At 37.5% G+C, this 18,681-nt stretch overlaps 2 protein-coding genes across 2 annotated transcripts; one reads left to right on the forward strand and one right to left on the reverse strand.

Annotated features, from left to right (window-relative positions):
- The first annotated feature begins 8,197 nt into the window (after positions 1-8,197).
- Positions 8,198-16,298, forward strand: LOC111337192 (astacin-like metalloprotease toxin 1). The gene is made up of 11 exons (XM_022943443.2): positions 8,198-8,351; positions 9,039-9,170; positions 9,728-9,857; positions 12,037-12,128; positions 12,445-12,528; positions 12,768-12,904; positions 13,339-13,420; positions 14,008-14,055; positions 14,743-14,877; positions 15,774-16,012; positions 16,177-16,298. The coding sequence occupies exons 1-11, from the start codon at positions 8,288-8,290 to the stop codon at positions 16,252-16,254; spliced, it is 1,221 nt and encodes a 406-aa protein (XP_022799178.2). The 5' UTR covers positions 8,198-8,287; the 3' UTR covers positions 16,255-16,298.
- Positions 10,645-11,766, reverse strand: LOC111341429 (uncharacterized). The gene has a single exon (XM_022948395.2). It carries the CDS (start codon positions 11,742-11,744, stop codon positions 10,683-10,685), a length of 1,062 nt encoding a protein of 353 aa, XP_022804130.2. The 5' UTR covers positions 11,745-11,766; the 3' UTR covers positions 10,645-10,682.
- Positions 16,299-18,681: the final 2,383 nt, after the last annotated feature.

Here is an 18,681-nt window from a genome sequence, read left to right on the forward strand (position 1 = left end):
ATTCGGCTTAAAAGACAAGTCACTAACAGATAACTGGAAGAATTACAACTTCTATGATTCTCTTTAATCCTCAGCAGGATACAGGAAGAAGTGTAAAACTAAGAATAAATACGTATAAAGATTCGATGAGAAAAACGATCCGATTGCGAGTTACCTTGTCGACAAAATACACAAAAAATCTGATGAAGCGTAAGAAAACGGAACGAAGTAAAATGACGAGTTCCCTTCGTCCAGCGGGAATGGACTGGTCCAACCGAAATCTAAAGAAAATGTTCCACCACCTAAGTTCAAAATTAGCATAACTACTTTGACTCCAATGACTCTGAATATGACGTTTTGCCTGCACACGTGTTTTTAGAAATGCCGCTAAGACACTTGGGAAATATCCCAAATGTCACCAGTGCCTTAACGTTGCTACAGGGGTGTTTACGCTAGGTGAAGCATTTCACATTCTAGTGAAGCCTTGACCTAATCCACACCTTACGTCTTCAGTACCTGTTTTTTGACGCCAAACTTGGTCTAAACTGGCAACGAGTGGTAACCATTTTTAGCATGCCGTGTTAATTAAAATTTGTGTCTATTGGTTCTCGACAAACCCAGTTCAAACTGATCAAAGAACAATTGCCCTTAGCAGGATATCTAACTATGACATCGCTGAGCATCTAAGAAGCCGTAATGTCCGATGTTTAAAAACCTATCCGCTCTCTTAGGCTGTACCTGCGCACCTTACCTTCCTCCCACAATCTTACTGAGTCTGTCAGTAGCTGTGCGAGCCTATAAAGTTCGTTATCCCTTGCGTTTGTCTACGACGCGTGCTCATCGTTTGCATAGGCACTAGCACCGGATTTGTAAAGACTTACATGTACTGCAAGTGTACTCTGCGGTGTAAATCAAACCTCCGCTCAAATTCAAGCAGCGAACAAATAATTTGTAACAAAAATTTCGGCATGAGAATGAATTAGCTAATTGCAACCTACGTACACATCTCTCACCGAAAAATCGCTCTTATTGCTTTTTGTGAATGATTGGAAATAACGAAGGGTTTTGAGAAGCATATCAACATTAACCTCCTCAATGACATTTTTTTCTAGACCAATTTACGACAGTAAAACAAAATCACTTGAGGGGGGAAGAAAATAAATACAAATAAATTTTACAATATTTCGAAAAAATCGAGGTGGTTTCGATTTCGTTTAGACTAAGACAGATTCATGGGCGAAATTTGAAAGAAATGGTTTTTTTAGCCGAAATGCATCGGACCACTGTAAGAAAGACTACCTGTTAATTTGTTTCCATTCTGTTGTTAGAAATATGAAAGACAACATCAAATTTGATGTAACGTTTGAATTAAGATTTCCATTAGAATGACAATGCTCAATTTGAATGTTTAACCCCACTGAACCGTCGCCATTATAGTTTCCGGGTTTTTTTTACTGGACATTAAAGCTGATAAGGCCTCACTGGACAGTAAAGTGAATATATCAAAATTTGATAATACATTTAGCATGCTCGACGAAGGGCTTAGAGAAGCACTACAGAAAATGGATGATTACATGAATGAAGAAATGGCATTAAAACAAGCACTGAAGCAACTGTCCGTTGATATGTCAGAAAAGATGGATGGCCAAGCTTTCCAGGCACTAAAAAACTACCTAGGTGAGTGGAGGGTTTTACATCAGGGCTCAACGCTAACTTTTCAACTTACTAGCCAAGTAGCTGGTGACAACTTAGATGTTACAGCAATTTCAGTTTGTTTACTAGCCAAACTGGCTAGTGGAAATAAAAGGTTTTATTTCGCGTTTAAACCATTATGGATCTCAAGATCGATAAGACAGAAAGAAACCATATAATTAAGACAAATGCATTTTATTTTTAATATTCAGCAAAAGTTTATCGTTGACGACAAAGTTTACCTCCCAATTCATAAGAATTGAGCAGTGTGCAGCTGGAAACTTTCTCAGGTGTCTTTTTTTCAAATCGGATAAGCGAGGTTAGTTTATCTATACAAAAGAGTTTCTTCTTAATATTCGAAACGATTTGGACAACTCTTTTTCTGTCATATATTTTCTCCACTTAGCGAAGATGACGGCACACTTGTATCCGCAAACTGATTCCGAGAACTTTCAACAGTCAAGACATTTGGTAAAGTCAGATTGTGATAAATTGGCTTCCTTATTGGAGCATTTTCAACGTCAACCTTTAACACAAACTGGTTACTCCGCACCCTGGAGGATGGAGCCAAAGGAGAGCTTCCGCCCCAAGTCCCATGCGGTCTTCGATTAATCCACATCTTCGTAAGAATTGAGATTTATTGAAGAGGGAGCGTTGTGCTCTTGTTTGAAAATCTTCCAGTTCAATGGAAGCTACAGAATAACGACGGCGCCTATTAATGCGTGAAACTGGCTGAACTGTTTTGTCCTTCGGGACCTTAGAAACGCCAGAGTAGTTTTCCGTAAACGGCTGTTCTTGTAAAAGTACCGGATTGGCTAGGTAATTTAAGTGAATTATTGCTTCCGCCGACCGATAAAACCAAAATTTTCGAAAAATAGGCGACATTCCCCTGAATAAACTACTAATAACGGAAGGTGAACTCGAGACACCGGCAAAAAGTACGAGCCAGAACATGGTGTAAGCCATTTTGGTATCAGCATTCATTTTTAGCAGAACGTTCACTTGCTTTATTCGAGTTTCATTCCATTTTCTAACTCCGATATAAGCCGTTTTTCCTAGAAGCAGATACACACCACCCCATACGATAATTAAAATCGCAAATACGATTTCGACTAATATGACGTAAGAACGCCTATGACTCTTATCACAAAAGCCGGCGGTACTGTCAGAATGGCCAACAGGGATGCAACTTTAGCGTATTTGATAGCGCGTTCTCTGGTAACAATAGCCTTGTACTACAAAAGTTTGGTTATTGCCACATATCTCTTTCAAGCAATTAAAACTGGGTAATAAAACGAAGCGCAGTATGTTGCATACAGTAAACTATTGTTTATGTAATGCATCAAACAGACCTTTTCTTCGCATAATACTTTCTGTAGAAGTAACCAGTCAAAAGTAATTACCAGATGCATGCACATCACACCCATTAAGAAATCAGTTGCAGCCAAGCTACAAAGCAGAATGTTTGAAATGCTTTGCAATTCTCTTCTAGTTATCACTAGTGAAGGGACAAGCGATCATGGTGACGGCCGGTCCAGCCTTCATGGGGATTGTGTCATCCAAGTCCCAGATCACCAGTGGTTCCTAAAGGCAATGAAAAACTGACCTGGAACCGTTTGAAGTACTTGTAAAAGTCCCATCTTTATCCATCGCCATTGTGCTCTTGGAATGCAGAGTTATCTTTGAGAAGGACCGATAGCAATAAATTCAGAGAGTGAGGTTAATGTTTTTAGTTTCATGAGCCTTAGTTTCCATCTAAGGCTTTTAATGCTCACAGCAACCTATATAGGGAAATTCTGTTGTTTTTCTAGGTTTATGTAACCATGGGATCGGCAACAAGTCGTTTTTGTTTCCTCTCTCTCAAAATAACAACAGGAACGTAAAACATCTGTTTTGTTTTCATTGTCCGGTTTTTTGATTGTTATTATTACTTTTTTTAATAGTTCATCCTGTGACGCGTATAACTCAAAGTAGTTGTAAGCTATGCTCACAGCTATTGCGACAAACCTGCTCCTCAGAAATAGCCTTTGTATAGTGGGCATACCATGAAAAGAATCAGTTTTGATCATTTATATTTTATGTTCCCTCAGTGTCATATCTGCATGAAAATGAAACGATCTCTTTGTTCTGCCGACTCAAAGAAGGCGCAAGTTCAGTTGGAAGAAATTACCATTGATATCTTATTCCTTTTGGTGTGTGATTAAGTTCAAAGAGTGGAGAGATTTTCCGGCTGAGATTTCCCATTTCTATCGACAGATAATTGAAAAAGTATTAATTACCTCAAAACCGTTAGTTCTGTCATTGTAAGAAGATCTCCCCGAGACTCCTGATTACCGGTATAGGCTACAAATTTGCAGCTGCCTTCTTATGGTAGATGGTATAGGAAATTCACAATCACTGCAATCATTGTTGTTCATTTATTTTTTCAAGATCAAACACAGGTACAAGTAAGATGGCAGATGATATCTGATGAATTTGCTTTCAAAGAAGCAATCGTATTAGTCGTAACAATTCTACTTCGAGATTGTGAGAAAATGCATAATGCGATGCTCAGCTGATGGTAACACAGAAAAAGAATGCTAATCGTTCGTTTTGCTTAATGATCATGTATTCCTCTGCTGTTTTTAAAACCACGATGCGACTGTATGGTAAACAGTAGGCAACGAAAAAGCTCACTGTAAGCCAACAAAACGACAAAATAACCAATAATAGTTTTAAACTCATCAAAAGACACCACCCACATGCATAAGTTCTACAGCTGGTCACAACGTTGTAGATCTGACTAACGCAATCAGTGTTATATTCTAACTTGACTTAAAAAAAGGAAAACAAAAAAGATCTGAATGAAGTAATCTAAACGAAACAATTACGAAACGAAATACTACTTACGAGATTTGTAAGCCTGATAGAAACGTAATACAGTGAAACCTCGATTTAACGAAGTGCTAAGGGACTGGGGATATCGAGGGTTCTTTATATCGAAAACCTCGATTCAACAAATATGTAGGAAAACAACCAAAATGTCCATATATCGAGGTTTGGTTAATAATTGTTGTTACTGTGTGTGTGTGTGTGTGTGTGTGTGTGTGTGTCTGTGTCTGTGTGTCTGTGTGTGTGTATGTATGCGTGTGTGTGTGGGTGTGCGTGTGTGTGTGTCTGTGTGTGTGTGTGTGTGTGTGTGTGTGTGTGAGTGTGTGTGTGTTAACTACTAAAATTGCTAATCAAGACACCCAATTAAAAATTGTTCTCGCGAAAATTGTCTAATTTTTTTCATTCTTTATTATTCTACTAAAATTGCGAATCAAGACGCTTAATCAAAACCTTTTTCAAATTGCCTCATATTTTGTCTTTCGTTAAATGCGCCTTTCATTCAAGAGAAAGAGCGAGGAAATTCACCGTTTCTTTTGTGCCTGACTTGTCAAATGTCATAATGAACATAAACGGTGTGTACAGTATCAAACAACAGAACAGTACTGTATAGTATTGCACTGTCGGTGTGTTTCGCATTTGCCTTTGGTCAGGTGTTGACATTTCTTCGTTATATCGGGGTATCTGTATATATCTGGGCCTCTGGATTGTTTTCGTTATAGCGAGGATTTCGTTATATCGAGGTTCTTCATATCGAAGCTGTGTGGCATACATTTTACTGTAACTTTAGCCAGGCTTAAAAGTATCGTTCGTTGTACGAGGACTTCGTTAAATAGAGGTTCGTTAAATCGAGGCTTCACTTTAAAAACGCAAAGCAACTAACTCGGGAGCGCATGGTCTAGATCATAATATGTAGATCGAACCCAACCCCGCGCAGGAGAGGCAAAAAAAAAGAAACACTAAACAAGACGCATTACAATCAACAAACGTTGTAAGCAAACTAACACGCACTCTCAATTTATGGTCATCGATCCTCTTCACGGATATCTTTAAATTTTACGAGGAGCGCGGTGTTGCATGATATAGTGACACTCAAAAATATTTCAGACTTATCCAGAATATTCATGCATCTATTAACAGCATTTCATTATGAGAGCATCGTTACAGGCTAAAAAGAACAAATTATGTTTAAGCAAAGTGCTGTGCAAAACTAATTTAAAGACCCCGAGTTCTTGAATTTTGAAGATTAATTCATAATTAAGGCTCGTTTAGGTATTCATGCGAGGATTCATCGTTAAAGAATGCACCTCGAATGTTCTTGATTGTGCAACCCATGATACGTAAGTGCGCACTGACATACGCGTGAAATGTTCAACAAAGCTAAAATTTTTTCGCGTTCGTTTTCCTGTAGCCTGGTGAAAGCCACCAAATGGATAAATTCATAGGACGATAATAAAATGTGTTTTCTCGCTAGTATTAATAATCAATTAGAATGAAAGAAAAAAGACATTAATATCACATTTAATTTTATGTAGATGAAGGACGCTTTCAAACAACTTCACCATGGTATGCACAAAGGGCACCTGGCTTAGATGCGACCGATGATCCACAAAACGAAAGACATGGTTTGAATTCGAACTGAAGTTAAATGAATTGTGTATTTCTAAGACTAAAGTACGAAACGGTTAATGGAGTCTTACAGAATAGCCTGTTACGCTAAAATGATATAATGCTAAAGTCTAGTTAAAATGAAACAGGTGCTACAAAAAAAGCGGTTGCTGTAATTTTGTAAGAAAAGAAACAAGAAATGTATTCTTCTAGAAACGTTAGTTATTAAGAGTTCTTTGTGGTTCTTGGAGTACGGGTAACACAGGGAAATGTTGTGAAATGAACTTTTCGTGATTGAAAGTCACGGAAGCTATTTCTTTTCGATTTGTCAAAATATTCTGCATCAACAAACATATGAAACATATGTATGAACTGCGGTTATGAAACGTATATGTGCACGATCCTTCGCAGTAAAGCGAAGTGCAACCTCTCCACTGACCTGAAAAAAATTTCAGGCCTGTACGGGATTCGAACCACTGACCTCTGCGACCTCTCCACTGACCTCCACTGACCTCGGCTTGTTAGCTCAGTTGGTAGAGCGCTGCACTAGTATCGCAGAGGTCAGTGGTTCGAATCCCGTACAGGCCTGAAATTTTTTTCAGGTCTGATTTTCACTATTGCTCAAATAGTGCTTTACTGCGAAGGATCGTGCACATATACGTTTCATAACCGCAGTTCATACATATGTTTCATATGTTTGTTGTTGTTTGATTTATCATCTACGGGTTTATGTCGAATTAATTTGATGGCCTGCTCCCAGTTGGCTTGTTAGCTCAATTGGTAGAGCGCTGCACTAGTATCGCAGAGGTCAGTGGTTCGAATCCCGTACAGGCCTGAAATTTTTTTCAGGTCTGATTTTCACTATTGCTCAAATAGTGCTTTACTGCGAAGGATCGTGCACATATACATATTCTGCATCATTGTTCAAAGCTCACCTAAGAAAACCCGCAAAACAGATACTAACTGAAAGCCTAATGTACCCTGGTGATCAATCCATCTCTTACCAATTCTCTTATTTACTTTGGGAGATATTGGGTAAAATTTTGTGTACGAAACTGCATTCATTTGTTTATTTCGTATAGGATTTAGTTATAAAAACTGAATCTCTTGAGGCTGAACTCTCTGTTCAAAATGAAATAGTTATGTTATGAATCAAGGTGGGGGGGGGGGGGGAGACAGCGCACTACCTCACGCAACGGGTCAAGGAAGGAGAAGAGTTAGCTATGATATTTCTATTGACCATTTCAATCGATTTTTTTATTCTTTATTTCCCGGAAAAAGTTAATAATTATACTAATTTCATAATAGCTGACTTTCCGACATACAGCGACACTTAATCGTTCGAAATTACTACTTGACTGAGACTAGCAGTGCTGCAGTCGAAACGGTGTTGGTGAAGAATAAATCGCCATTTTATTTTCTGTTTTAACCAGACCAGATTAAAAGACTGAAATTGACCAAACGGAGATTCTTTTCCGAAACTTTCCGTAGAGTCTGCCTCAAAAGTAAAGTGCAACTAGTAGTGCAAACTGGACGTGATCTTTTCAGCTCTCTAGAATTACAAAAAGACAAACATTATCGCAAAATACAATATGTTGACGACAATCATCAAACGGAATGTTAAAAAGCCTGCTTTTTATCTTTAAGATGTTCAAATTAAGACCATTTAAATTTGAAATAATCAACTGGGCAAGAGGACAGACGAGTGAAATTATCCCTTTAAAAGAATACTTTAGTTATAGCACATATATGTAAGTGGGGTAGATTATTTGAAAAGATGTTCAGGTTTACCAACATCTTTTGTTCGAAGAAAATGGTGCAAAACAAAAGTGAAACAATTATTGCTGAGTATATTTCATTTTGTAGCATAATGGACTCTTCAGAATCCAGCACTTGAGTTGAAAAAACGTTTTTTATCTCTCCTTTAGGCGTCTTCCCACTAATAAAGCTGGGCAATCAAACTTCAAGATTTAGGAACATTAAAATGATAAAGATGAAAAGATGAAAACGGAGTTCATGAGAGTTCCAATTAGCGCACACTTTTGAAATGCTCCTAATAAGCAGATGTTAGAAATATTAGCTATTTAACTCGGACTGCGTTTCTTCCATTTCCACTTTTATCGCTTCAAATCTCACCACAATGAAGGTTCATGTTCTTCTTAATTTCGCGTGGCTAACTTACATTTTGGCTTCATCTCCGGAAGGTATATGGTGAAAAATTGTGATTGTTACTCTAGAATTAAATATCATATATTGCATAAGTACATTCGAGTCGAAGATTTAATCATTTCCCAGTTTCATTAGTAGGATACGATTCATGGGGTTCCTCCTCAGAATTTTAAATCCATTTTACACAATCTAAATAAGAGGAGGTCATTTTCTGATCGATCCAAAACTTGCAAACGAAACAAAACGAAATCGAAGCGCTAACTCCCAAAAATATTAGACAAGTATAAAAAATGTTGTGGAAGAAGTTTGGATGACCAGGAGAATTTTGATTTTGTTCGTCTTTTTCGTGGTTTTTGATAATTTTATTGAGCTTAAGGGATGTGGAACTTTGGTCCATATCATGAAATTGTAACAAAACGTGATTCTAATTTTCTTTGCTAAGGATGAAAGGAAACAGTGAAAAAAGGAAAAGAAAAAAGAAGGTTTTTTATTTCAGTTCAACTTTCTCTTCGTTCTTTTCTTAGTAAAACAGAACAAGACAAAACAAAATCAAAAAAAGAAAAGTAAAGCGAACCAAAAAACGAAAATTTATTTTATCTTTATTCCTTAGTTTAAGCTTGTTTATTGATGGGTGCGTGCAGCAACAACTCCAGAAATTGCACATAGTTTGCCAAATAACGTTAAAGAAAAAAAAAATCAAAATTAACTCAACTTTCTCTCAGAAAATCTTCACACCAGGGATAACGAACTGGTTGAAGGTGATATAAAGTTGGTACCAGGCCAGGCCAGAGGTGCAGTGGCGAACAGACTGTGGCCAGGCGGTACGCTCGTGTATGACATCGACTCTAGTTTAAGTAAGTAAGTCGTACTCTTAATACTCCAACGACGCATAAAACGTACAAATGTCAAACTTTAACTATCGAAAATTATATTTAGCTACCACAATCATAAACTGCAAAAACTTCTTTCCAGCCCTCTTTAGGTGATAAATAATTTCATTTTAACAGCGAAAAAAGCATTTGAGAAGAACATATACATTTCATAGGCATGACACATGATCCACCTGTGCCATTCGCGAATGAAATTTTTATACAAATATCTTCTTTTCGAAGAATAGTTATCGATCTATACGCCACATGATGCTAGTTATGGAGTTTTAGCAATTCCAGTGTTGTGCTGAACTCAGTATAGTGTAGCTATTCGAGGTTGAGAAAGTGTCTTGACAGTGGTGTGCTGTATGTAGATTGTTGGATGGAAGATTGCAAATTTAGGATGTGATATGACTGATTGGAAGTATGACAAAGAATTTCTTCATAGTTACTTTCAAGGTGCTCCCATTGAACTAAAATTAAATAAACGAAATCTGCGAGGAACGACTTCATTTTTCTACTTTCAACTGTTTTCTTCTCAGGATATTCCGCTGCAATGGCCGTGATTAACGCTGCTTTCAACGCGTGGACAACACAAACAGAAGACTGCATAAAATTCAGACAGAGGACGGCTGATGATTACGCATATGTAAAATTTTTCAGTGGAGGCGGGTAGGTTATGGAACTTTTATTTAAAGGAACCTGTTTGATCATTTAAACCTTTAAGTCTTCCAGGTATACAGTTGCCGTTTGTTACTCTAGGTGATGTTGCCTTTGAAGATATGCATATAGTCTAATTAACAATTATTCCACTCGCGCGCGTTGGATATGAGATGATAGATAGACAACGAGGCGCGTAGCGCCTCGCTGGCTACAATCATCTCATATCCAACAAGCTCTCGTGGAATAATTGTTTTCTTAAAAACATTCAATTCAATATTAAATTTTACTAAATTTTTAGTTCCCTTTTAATTTTAAGCTGACGTTAACGCTTACCATATTTGTAGACTATAGTATATTGCCTCATATACTATAATGGCTAAGCCAATAAAAAGTCTTGAATTGCATTATCCAATGATCCAGTTTTTAATAATAATTAATACCTGATTTGAATTAGTCACAGAGTATTAATGGTGAAGCGTAAAAATTTTCGAAAGCTACTAACAAAATAAACGAAAAATTGAGATGACTTTCACCTCGCTAAAAAAAAATTAATTTTTAATTCTTTCATTCATTTATTTTCTAAGCTCAATTGATCAAAATTGAGAGAATTCAGTTTATTTAAATGACATTAGATTTTGTTAGACATTTAAGAATAAACACTAGCGAGAAAAACACACAACGTTTCGATGACTCCATGTCATCATTCTCAAGTGAGAAGAGAATGAAAATGAATAGTTAATTTATACCGTACGAAGGTGGCAAACGTAAAAAGTTTAAAATATTTAGAATATTTAAATAAATAATTGCGCGTGTTGAGTTCATAAATGTAAACTATTAAATAAATAGTTTCGCGCGTATGGAATCCGATTGTTTGTTCAAAGAGGGCTTCATCTTCTTTATGAAAAGCATTTCATGAACTAAACAGTCCAGTTTCCCGGTGCACTTTTTAAGTACGTTGAAATGCTTGGTCAGGTCGCCGATGGTTTGTAGGCCGTGGTCGTTCTTTAGATGTTTGCCGATGGCCGAATTACGGTGCTCATTAATACGTTGATGTAAATGCCGGCTGGTGTACCCGACGTACTCTGCATCACACAGATCACATTTATAATTATATACAACGCATTGTTGGCTAACTATAGGAGGTTTAGGCTCACGAACTCTGAGATCTTCACAGATTTTGCGACTCTTGAACACGGGATGAAGGGTGTGATCGATTTTGTTGCCTAGATCTGATAATTGCCTTTTCACTGCGTCAGCTGACTTTTGATCTTTAAAAGGCAAAACCACTCGGTGAACAGCATTTTCGTTGACGGATAATTGAGCTTGCACTCCAGGGTTTTCCGACCTAACTGAGGTGACAAAGTGAGAATTGATGAGGTGGTCGGGATACTTGAGGTTTGTAAACATCATCTTTAGATGATCACATTCAGATTTGAAGGACTCCCATGTGGACGACAGGCGGAATGCACGATTCAACATGGTCTTAAGTAGTGATTTCTTGTACCTTTTATCGACGTGGCTCTGGTGATGAAGCAGTAGGCCTGTGTTTGTTGGTTTCCGATAAACACTAGTTTCTAGTTTACAGCCTTTCTTGAGCACTTCCATACCGACAAAAGGTAACTTGTTTCCAGATGCTAGCTCCATGGTGAAGTGTATGGACGGATGGCAGTTATTTAGCGTTGATAATGAATCTTCTGCCGCTGGTACACTTGTGACAATAGCAAACGTGTCATCCACGTACCTTCTGTAAAATTCAGGGAGCTTGTTGTTTTGATCTAGTTTCTCTTCGATAGAACAGAGAAATGCGTTTGCCATAAGTGGGCCCAATGGAGAACCCATGGCCACACCGTCGGTCTGCTCGTAAAGATTGCCATCAAATTGTAATAGTTGATTCATAGTTGCAACTTCTAGAAGGTGAACCAGTTCAGGCTTTGTAATGCTGAGGTCGTGTGTAGTATTAAACCAGTTGTTAGCGAACGCCTTCTCAGCGATGATTTCGATCGTTTCTTGAAGCGGCACATTAGTGAATAGTGACGTTTCGAGGGAATAAGAGGAAGCAGTTACAAGGGAGATGCTGCAATCGACGTTTGACTAGCCAATCAGAGCGCGCCTTCAACGCTATCCACTGTTTTAGTATATACTATTCCAGGATAATTAGACAACAATGGCTCTTGTCCCTTTTTTTCAGGTGCTGGTCTTACGTGGGACGAACCGGGAGGGAACAACAACTGTCCCTAGGCAATGGATGCTTGTATCTCGGCACTGCTGCTCACGAGATCGGTTTGTTCCAGTTATCTTTTGCGGCTTTGGAACTATCATAAATTTTTTAGATTAGCCAATCTGCTACTCTATCGAGAGAGCACTAGAGCCTCTGCATAGGGCAAATGTGACCCGATGTGTGATCGTTTGAGGTGCTGTTAGCAATGTAAAGGATTGTTTGGGTGACAGTTATGTCTTTGGAGTTGTTCAATGGAGTATTGAAAGTTTGATTGAGAGAAACAAGTTGAGCAGATTTTAGAGTGCTAATAGTTTGTAGACATATTAGTTTTTTTAATGTTTATCATAATAGTCATATATCATTTAATTTTCATACCAGCACATGCCCTTGGATTTCTCCACGAACAATCGCGTCCAGACAGGGATCAATATGTCGAAATCAAGTTCGAGAACATAAGCCCAGGTACTATCTCCTGTTGATAAGAATAGTGACATATAGATGAAAGCAGATCAGAAAAAGAGACAAAGAAAAAGAATACTCAAGTCCAAACTTAGTCCAGAGAGGTGTGCCAGATCTAGTTTGACGCAACATAAATCTGTTCAACTATCGAATACATCGCCGTTATCATTTGTTATCGCCGTTCTTTTTAATTATTTTTATAAGAAAACTCATAGGAGCTCTTTGTTTCTGTCAATTCCAAGGAATGGAAGGCAATTTCCAGAAATCATACAGTGCAAACTCGTTTGGAACGCCTTATGACTACAATTCAGTCATGCATTATGGTGAGAGGTACTTTTCTAAAAATGGACAGCCAACTATCGTCCCGAAGAAATCAGGGGTGAGTAGCTTAATATAATATCCGGGCTTTCTGCCTTTTTTTTATTCCAAGAGCAGTGATATGAACACGCAGTCTTTAACAGTTTTTAAGTGATTCCTTAATTTCTTTTGTTAAACTTAAAGAGAATTATTGTCCAGATCTAGAGGAAGCACCATCTTTAAACAGTCCTTGAGAAACGAGGGGTGAGTCATCAACAAAATTAGACAAAGGAAAAAAAAATGTTGCAGCATCGGGGAAGACAAGAGCCAAATATTTTTTCTCATCATTGTGTTGCTCTTTTTCCGTTCTGTGTTGCTCGTTTGTTTATTGTTTGTTTGACTGGTTTTTTTGAAAGGCGACCGAGCATAGGTTTCACATCCCTTTAACCCATAAGTGTGAAATTATGAGTAGTTGTTGGAATTTATCTTAGATGTACAATTTGTATTCATGTTCAGGTGTACATTGGTCAAAGAGATACTATAAGTCCCACCGATGCAGAGGAAATGGTTCGGTTGTACAAACGTGAATGCGGGGGAGGTATGCTTGCATGCTCTGATTTTAAGTGAACTTGACCTTGTTTGAATCAGTGAATGGTTGTAAGTGACAATGAAAATAAATATATAATCCAAAAGAGAAATAATATTGTTTTGCCCTCACCCGAGGAACTGCGCGTGCAACTCCAAATTTTAGTGTATACTCTTCGAAGCTCTTTGAATCTTATATCACTCTACCGTATTCTGGTTAGATAGGTAGTTTGCTTGATTCTGTTTCTGAATTTTTCACTTAGCTCGCTTTATCAGTGGTCACCAGCAAGCTTTGATTTGCATCTCAATGTAAACGGTTTAATTCGCAAAATAATTAACTTCCTTTCTTGTGAAATTCGATAGACATCGAGAAGGACCGCTCTCTTAAAAAAAAAAACTTCTCTTTGCAATGACAGATACAGGTAAAATATTGAAGAATGCTGTGCTAGCGGCGATCGACATTTTGCAAAAGTGAAAGCGAGTACATCAAATAAGCAAATGCAATTTTCTCTCTTCTGATGCTTGTGATAAGAGTTTGTTCTTTATCTTTCTTGATTAGTCAAATGAGTTAGTTCGTTTCTTCTATTCTCTTCGTTTTAGATAATCCACAGACCAAGCCTCCGCCAGTTATTCCTCCATCTGCCGTTTGTGAGTAACTTCAACTTGCAGCAATTTAAAAAAATCAAACAAACTAAAAAAACATGTTCAAATTATGTAATATGAAAACCAATCCGTAAGATGAAAATTCTTGTTGTAAAAACTTTCCTTTCATTCTATGGATCAGCCGGCTCCCAAATCTCGTTTTGGGCATCGGTCCTTCTCTTATATTGGTTGTCGGCTGTGGAACAGCCTTCCTCAAGATGCCAGGGATGCTAAGAGCATTACAATCTTTAGAAATCAGTTAACTAAGTTAAATTTGGATACCGAAGTTAATTGCAAATGCACCTTCTACGCTTGATTCACGCTTTCTGCGTTATTTTAATAATAGATTTTATTAGCCCTTAATCTGCAATATTTTTAGCTTGTATATTTCGGGCATGTATTTTTTTTTTTATAAATATATTTTCTTAAACTATTTATTCATTTATCATATCATAGTTTCTACATTGAATTATTTTAGTTAGTATACATGTACATTTTTGTAACGAGCATCTTTTTTCTCATCAATGTTTCGTGTTTAAATAAAGTTATACTTACTTACTTACATTCGCTGTATCCATCCGCCGGCTTGTGAATGGTTAACTGCTAAAGGTTGATGTCGGTTTTTAAATTTTTGCATTAATTTACAAATCTAATGCAATTCATAAACCTTAACTTAAAATCTTTTTCATACAGCTTTCTCGTGCAATTTCGATGAGGACGCGTGTGGATTCCAACAAAGTTCGACCGACAAATTTGACTGGAAAAGAAGGAAAGGTCCTACACCATCGGGAGGGACTGGCCCAAATAAAGATCACACATCTCGAAATGGTTCGTAGAACTCAAAATTTTGCTCTCCGCGATCAAATTGCCGATCTGTTTTCTCACTTGTTAAAGGCTAACGTGTTCTAAACAGTGACTAGGTTGCTAAAACTTCTGTTGAACCATCAGTTGCGGTCTTTTTCAATTGGTTAATATGTAATTAACAATTGGATGAAGTTGAGCATGATAGCGATAATTATCAAGGCTAAAGTTTGTATTATCTGCCGAAGCCGAAGGCTGAGGCGAATAGCACAAACTGGTCACGAGGCCTTGATAATTATCGCTATCATGCGAAAACCGAATCCAATAGTTGTTTTATTATGCATATTCCTGAGCTGTAAAACTATTGTCTGTAGGTATAACGTCGCTTCTACATATATAAGATCTATTGTCCGTAGGTTTCACGTAAGAGAATGTGTAATAATATTAATTTGCGTTACCCTTAAGACACATAGGTATTTCCAGGATGATCTAAACAGGCGGCTTATTTTTAAGGCTACAAAGTTACTCTGTTGTGCTCAATACATTTTATAAAGAAATAAAAATCTCGTAATTTTTAGATTTTACTCGGGAAAGATTAACATGCTCCGAAGGCAACACCTTGAACAATTTCGCCGTTCATAAATAATTTCAATAACACTTCATGTTCATTTGTTATGTACATGTGTCTGATTAGTTTCGGGGTCTGGGGAGTATCACGTGGTTCCATTGAATTGCAGAAACATTAAAAAATAGCAATAATAATAAAAAATAAAAAAATAATAATAATAATAACCTGGCTCAAACGTTCAGATTTTTAACGAAGGTGTTTTCCTTGGAATGCATCTTTTTAAGAAAGTTGGTAACTTTTCGACCATTCGCTAACTCTGGTATGAGTAATTCGTATGTTTACATGTGTCTTTCAGGTTACTACATGTTCATTGAGGCTTCATATCCACAAAGGAAGGATTACAATGCCAGAATGTCCCGTACGGTTTCCCTTACTGGAAAGTCTTGTCTGAGGTTTTATTTTCACATGTTCGGGAGTAGCATGGGGACGCTGAAGGTTACATTAGGTAACAAGAGGATATTTGAAAAAAGTGGAGACCAAGGAAATGACTGGCATATGTTCCAAGGTCGTCTTACAGGATCAGGGCCTAAAAAAGTAATTACTTTTTCTCAGTATATTATCTTTTACTGCCTAATTCGTCTTCCTTAGGATCTAACGTGATATCGAATATGAGGGTTGATATGATGCGACAACAGTTTGAATTGCTAAACAATCATAAGAAGAAACGCGCGAAACCAAAGGTTTTCTTTCTCTTGCAGCTGACTTTCGAGGGAATAAGAGGAAGCAGCTACAAGGGAGATGCTGCAATCGACGATATTATCATATTTGACTGTTAGAGTTTAAGGCTGATTGAAATAAACTGTAATAATCTTACTTATCATCGCTTTGTGAAAGTATTTGTCTATCCACTCTGAAGCGCTTTAGAAGCAAAAACAAAAAAGACAACTATCTTAAACAATGAGCAATCGGTACAATCCGATATTTGATACGGTACCGTAGGAAAAAAAAAATACAAGAAATAGACGTTTTGGAACTAATCTTTTCCAAGTGAGTGTAATTGGAAACCAAAAGAGAAATGAAAAGTCATATTTTTATTTCCTTTAGGGATTTTGAAAGTGGGATTTCAATAAGACTGCGTTTTTACCGAGAAAATTCAGAGTCAATTTTTCGTTGGCTCACGCTAATGAAAAATTGGTTGCCAGAAGGCAAACGGATTCAAATCGAGCGGTTAGGGATCAATTGTACATATACAGCCGTAGTTAAGAACTAAGAACATTTGGCAGCGCTTCTTCTAAATGTTATCTTCATAAGTACATGCTGCTCATCAGTGAACCATTAAAGGTAAACAGCGGGCTCTATTGACTTTATGCAGCTTATGCTACAAACAGAACATACCTTACTTCGGGATTCCTTATGCTTAAAATTCATTTTTGTATACACAAAAGTCATTTTTGAATCAAATATGGGGAAATGGGAAGAGCTCAATTACCAAGTGGTCTTTCCCCGAAAAAATATATATGTTATTGATCAGGTGGAAGGTCCGTATTAGGAAAAACTATTATTATAGGGACTTTAAGCAGTCAGGACTACAACGCCACGGAAGACGTCGATTAAAAAATGAGTTTCTACTTATAGTTAGAGTTTCGAAAATGGCTGCATGAGTTTACCGTCTTACAGGGCGCCAGACCTCAAACTCAACATAACGCATAAAAGTAGCGTTGAGTTCCAAATGCAAATTAAAATAATTTGCCGCTGCAGTTTCGCTTCGCAGACGACGCAAATTTTGGTGATTTCACGTTATTGTTTTGCAAAGGACGGCTAAGAAATGTACAACGTTTTAAAACGCACGTGCTGGGCTATTGTTCTGCCAATTAGATTTATTCTCTTTCCACGTTCTCGTTGCCGTAGCCGTCGTGGTCTGCTTAAAATCCCGATATGCCTGAGGTCTTGGATACCGCTCGAGGCCGTAGGCCGAAGGTGTTACTCTAAGTAATGGTAAAGGTAGCTTAAAAGGCTTCCAAGCAAACTTTGGAACATTTTTTGATAAGTATCTGTCACAATCCAACACCTGTCAGTTGGAGGGGAAAAAGGGCGTGTACCTGTTTGAATATACAACACTACACGCACGAGTTTAGCAACCATAGCGATCTTCTCTTAAAAAACACTGAGAGGTCTTACGAAAAGTATTGCTTATTTTCAACGACGATTAATCTTCGAGGATTTACCTCTGCTTATATTTAAATGACACGGAGAGTCAGATTGTAAGTGATTGAAAAGTGTGTTTTGGAGTCAGTCTGCTTGTTTGTTTTCTGCAATGGCGTGTGTAAAGTTGTCTTTCTTCCACCAAAAACTTAAGTCGAATAAGACGCTTTCTTTAACTAGACATAAGGGGACTTAATGAGACTTTCACTTCAGCTTCTGTTGCGAAATTTAAGGGTAGAAATGTCCGTATTCAAGGGATTTGCAAACGATAAGTGAAAGTGTATTTATAGAAGATCTCAAAACTTCGCTCAACGTTTCACAATCGAGCTAATTGTTTCGGATAATTCAGAAATAAAATGAATGAGAGCCACTTTGGTTAATGTAATTGTTAACTGCAAATACCTCCCGTTTTCACTTTCTTTGTTACTTTTAGTGAAGGATTATGAAATTGCAAATGGTTTTTAGGCCGCGCTTCAATCTTTTTTTAAACGAATTTAGTAACACAAAACTCAGTTAGAAATAATTTTTTGCGCAAAAACCAAAGTGATTTGAGAGGGAGAGAAGGAAGTTAGAGAGAATTAATGTAATTTACCGGCAAAAGGTCGTGACCGAAGTTTATGCTTGAAAATGCTGTCCAGCCGGTAAAACAAGATATATTTGTGAAAAACTGCAACGAAGCCAGAAATGTTCTGCAAAGTGACTCAACACGAAAATACTGCCAGCTCTCGGTACCAATCAGATCTCAGGATTAGTAAAGTACCGTCCACTAACAAACTGAGAAAAAATAAACGAATCTTACAACCTGGGAGTCATAGCCATCATTTTAAATTTAATTGTTTTTTCGATAAGTAGAGGAACTCAAAGATCATAAAGAATTCTCCCGAACATTGACGTTATACGAATGTAACTTGCGTCAATTTGTCGCATGATTTCACAAACCTGCGCCAAGCAATCGTTTTGTCCCTTTAGCGGGAGCCCTCCTGTTATTGGATAATAGCGAGAGCCTTCTTGTTTTCTGCTAGGCGCAAGTTTCACCGTGTGAAAATGGGTAAAGGAGTGTC

This window comes from Stylophora pistillata, chromosome 1 (genome assembly GCF_964205215.1).
Source record: "Stylophora pistillata chromosome 1, jaStyPist1.2, whole genome shotgun sequence".
NCBI lineage: Eukaryota > Metazoa > Cnidaria > Anthozoa > Scleractinia > Pocilloporidae > Stylophora > Stylophora pistillata.

Bases quoted from the DNA above. Each gene is read 5' to 3' on its own strand.
- LOC111337192 (XM_022943443.2), top strand. From the start codon at position 8,288: ATGAAGGTTCATGTTCTTCTTAATTTCGCGTGGCTAACTTACATTTTG. The intron at 12,905-13,338 runs GTGAGTAGCTTA...ATTCATGTTCAG, and splicing joins TCGTCCCGAAGAAATCAGGG to GTGTACATTGGTCAAAGAGA. The intron at 13,421-14,007 runs GTATGCTTGCAT...TCTTCGTTTTAG, and splicing joins CAAACGTGAATGCGGGGGAG to ATAATCCACAGACCAAGCCT.
- LOC111341429 (XM_022948395.2), bottom strand. From the start codon at position 11,744: ATGAATCAACTATTACAATTTGATGGCAATCTTTACGAGCAGACCGAC.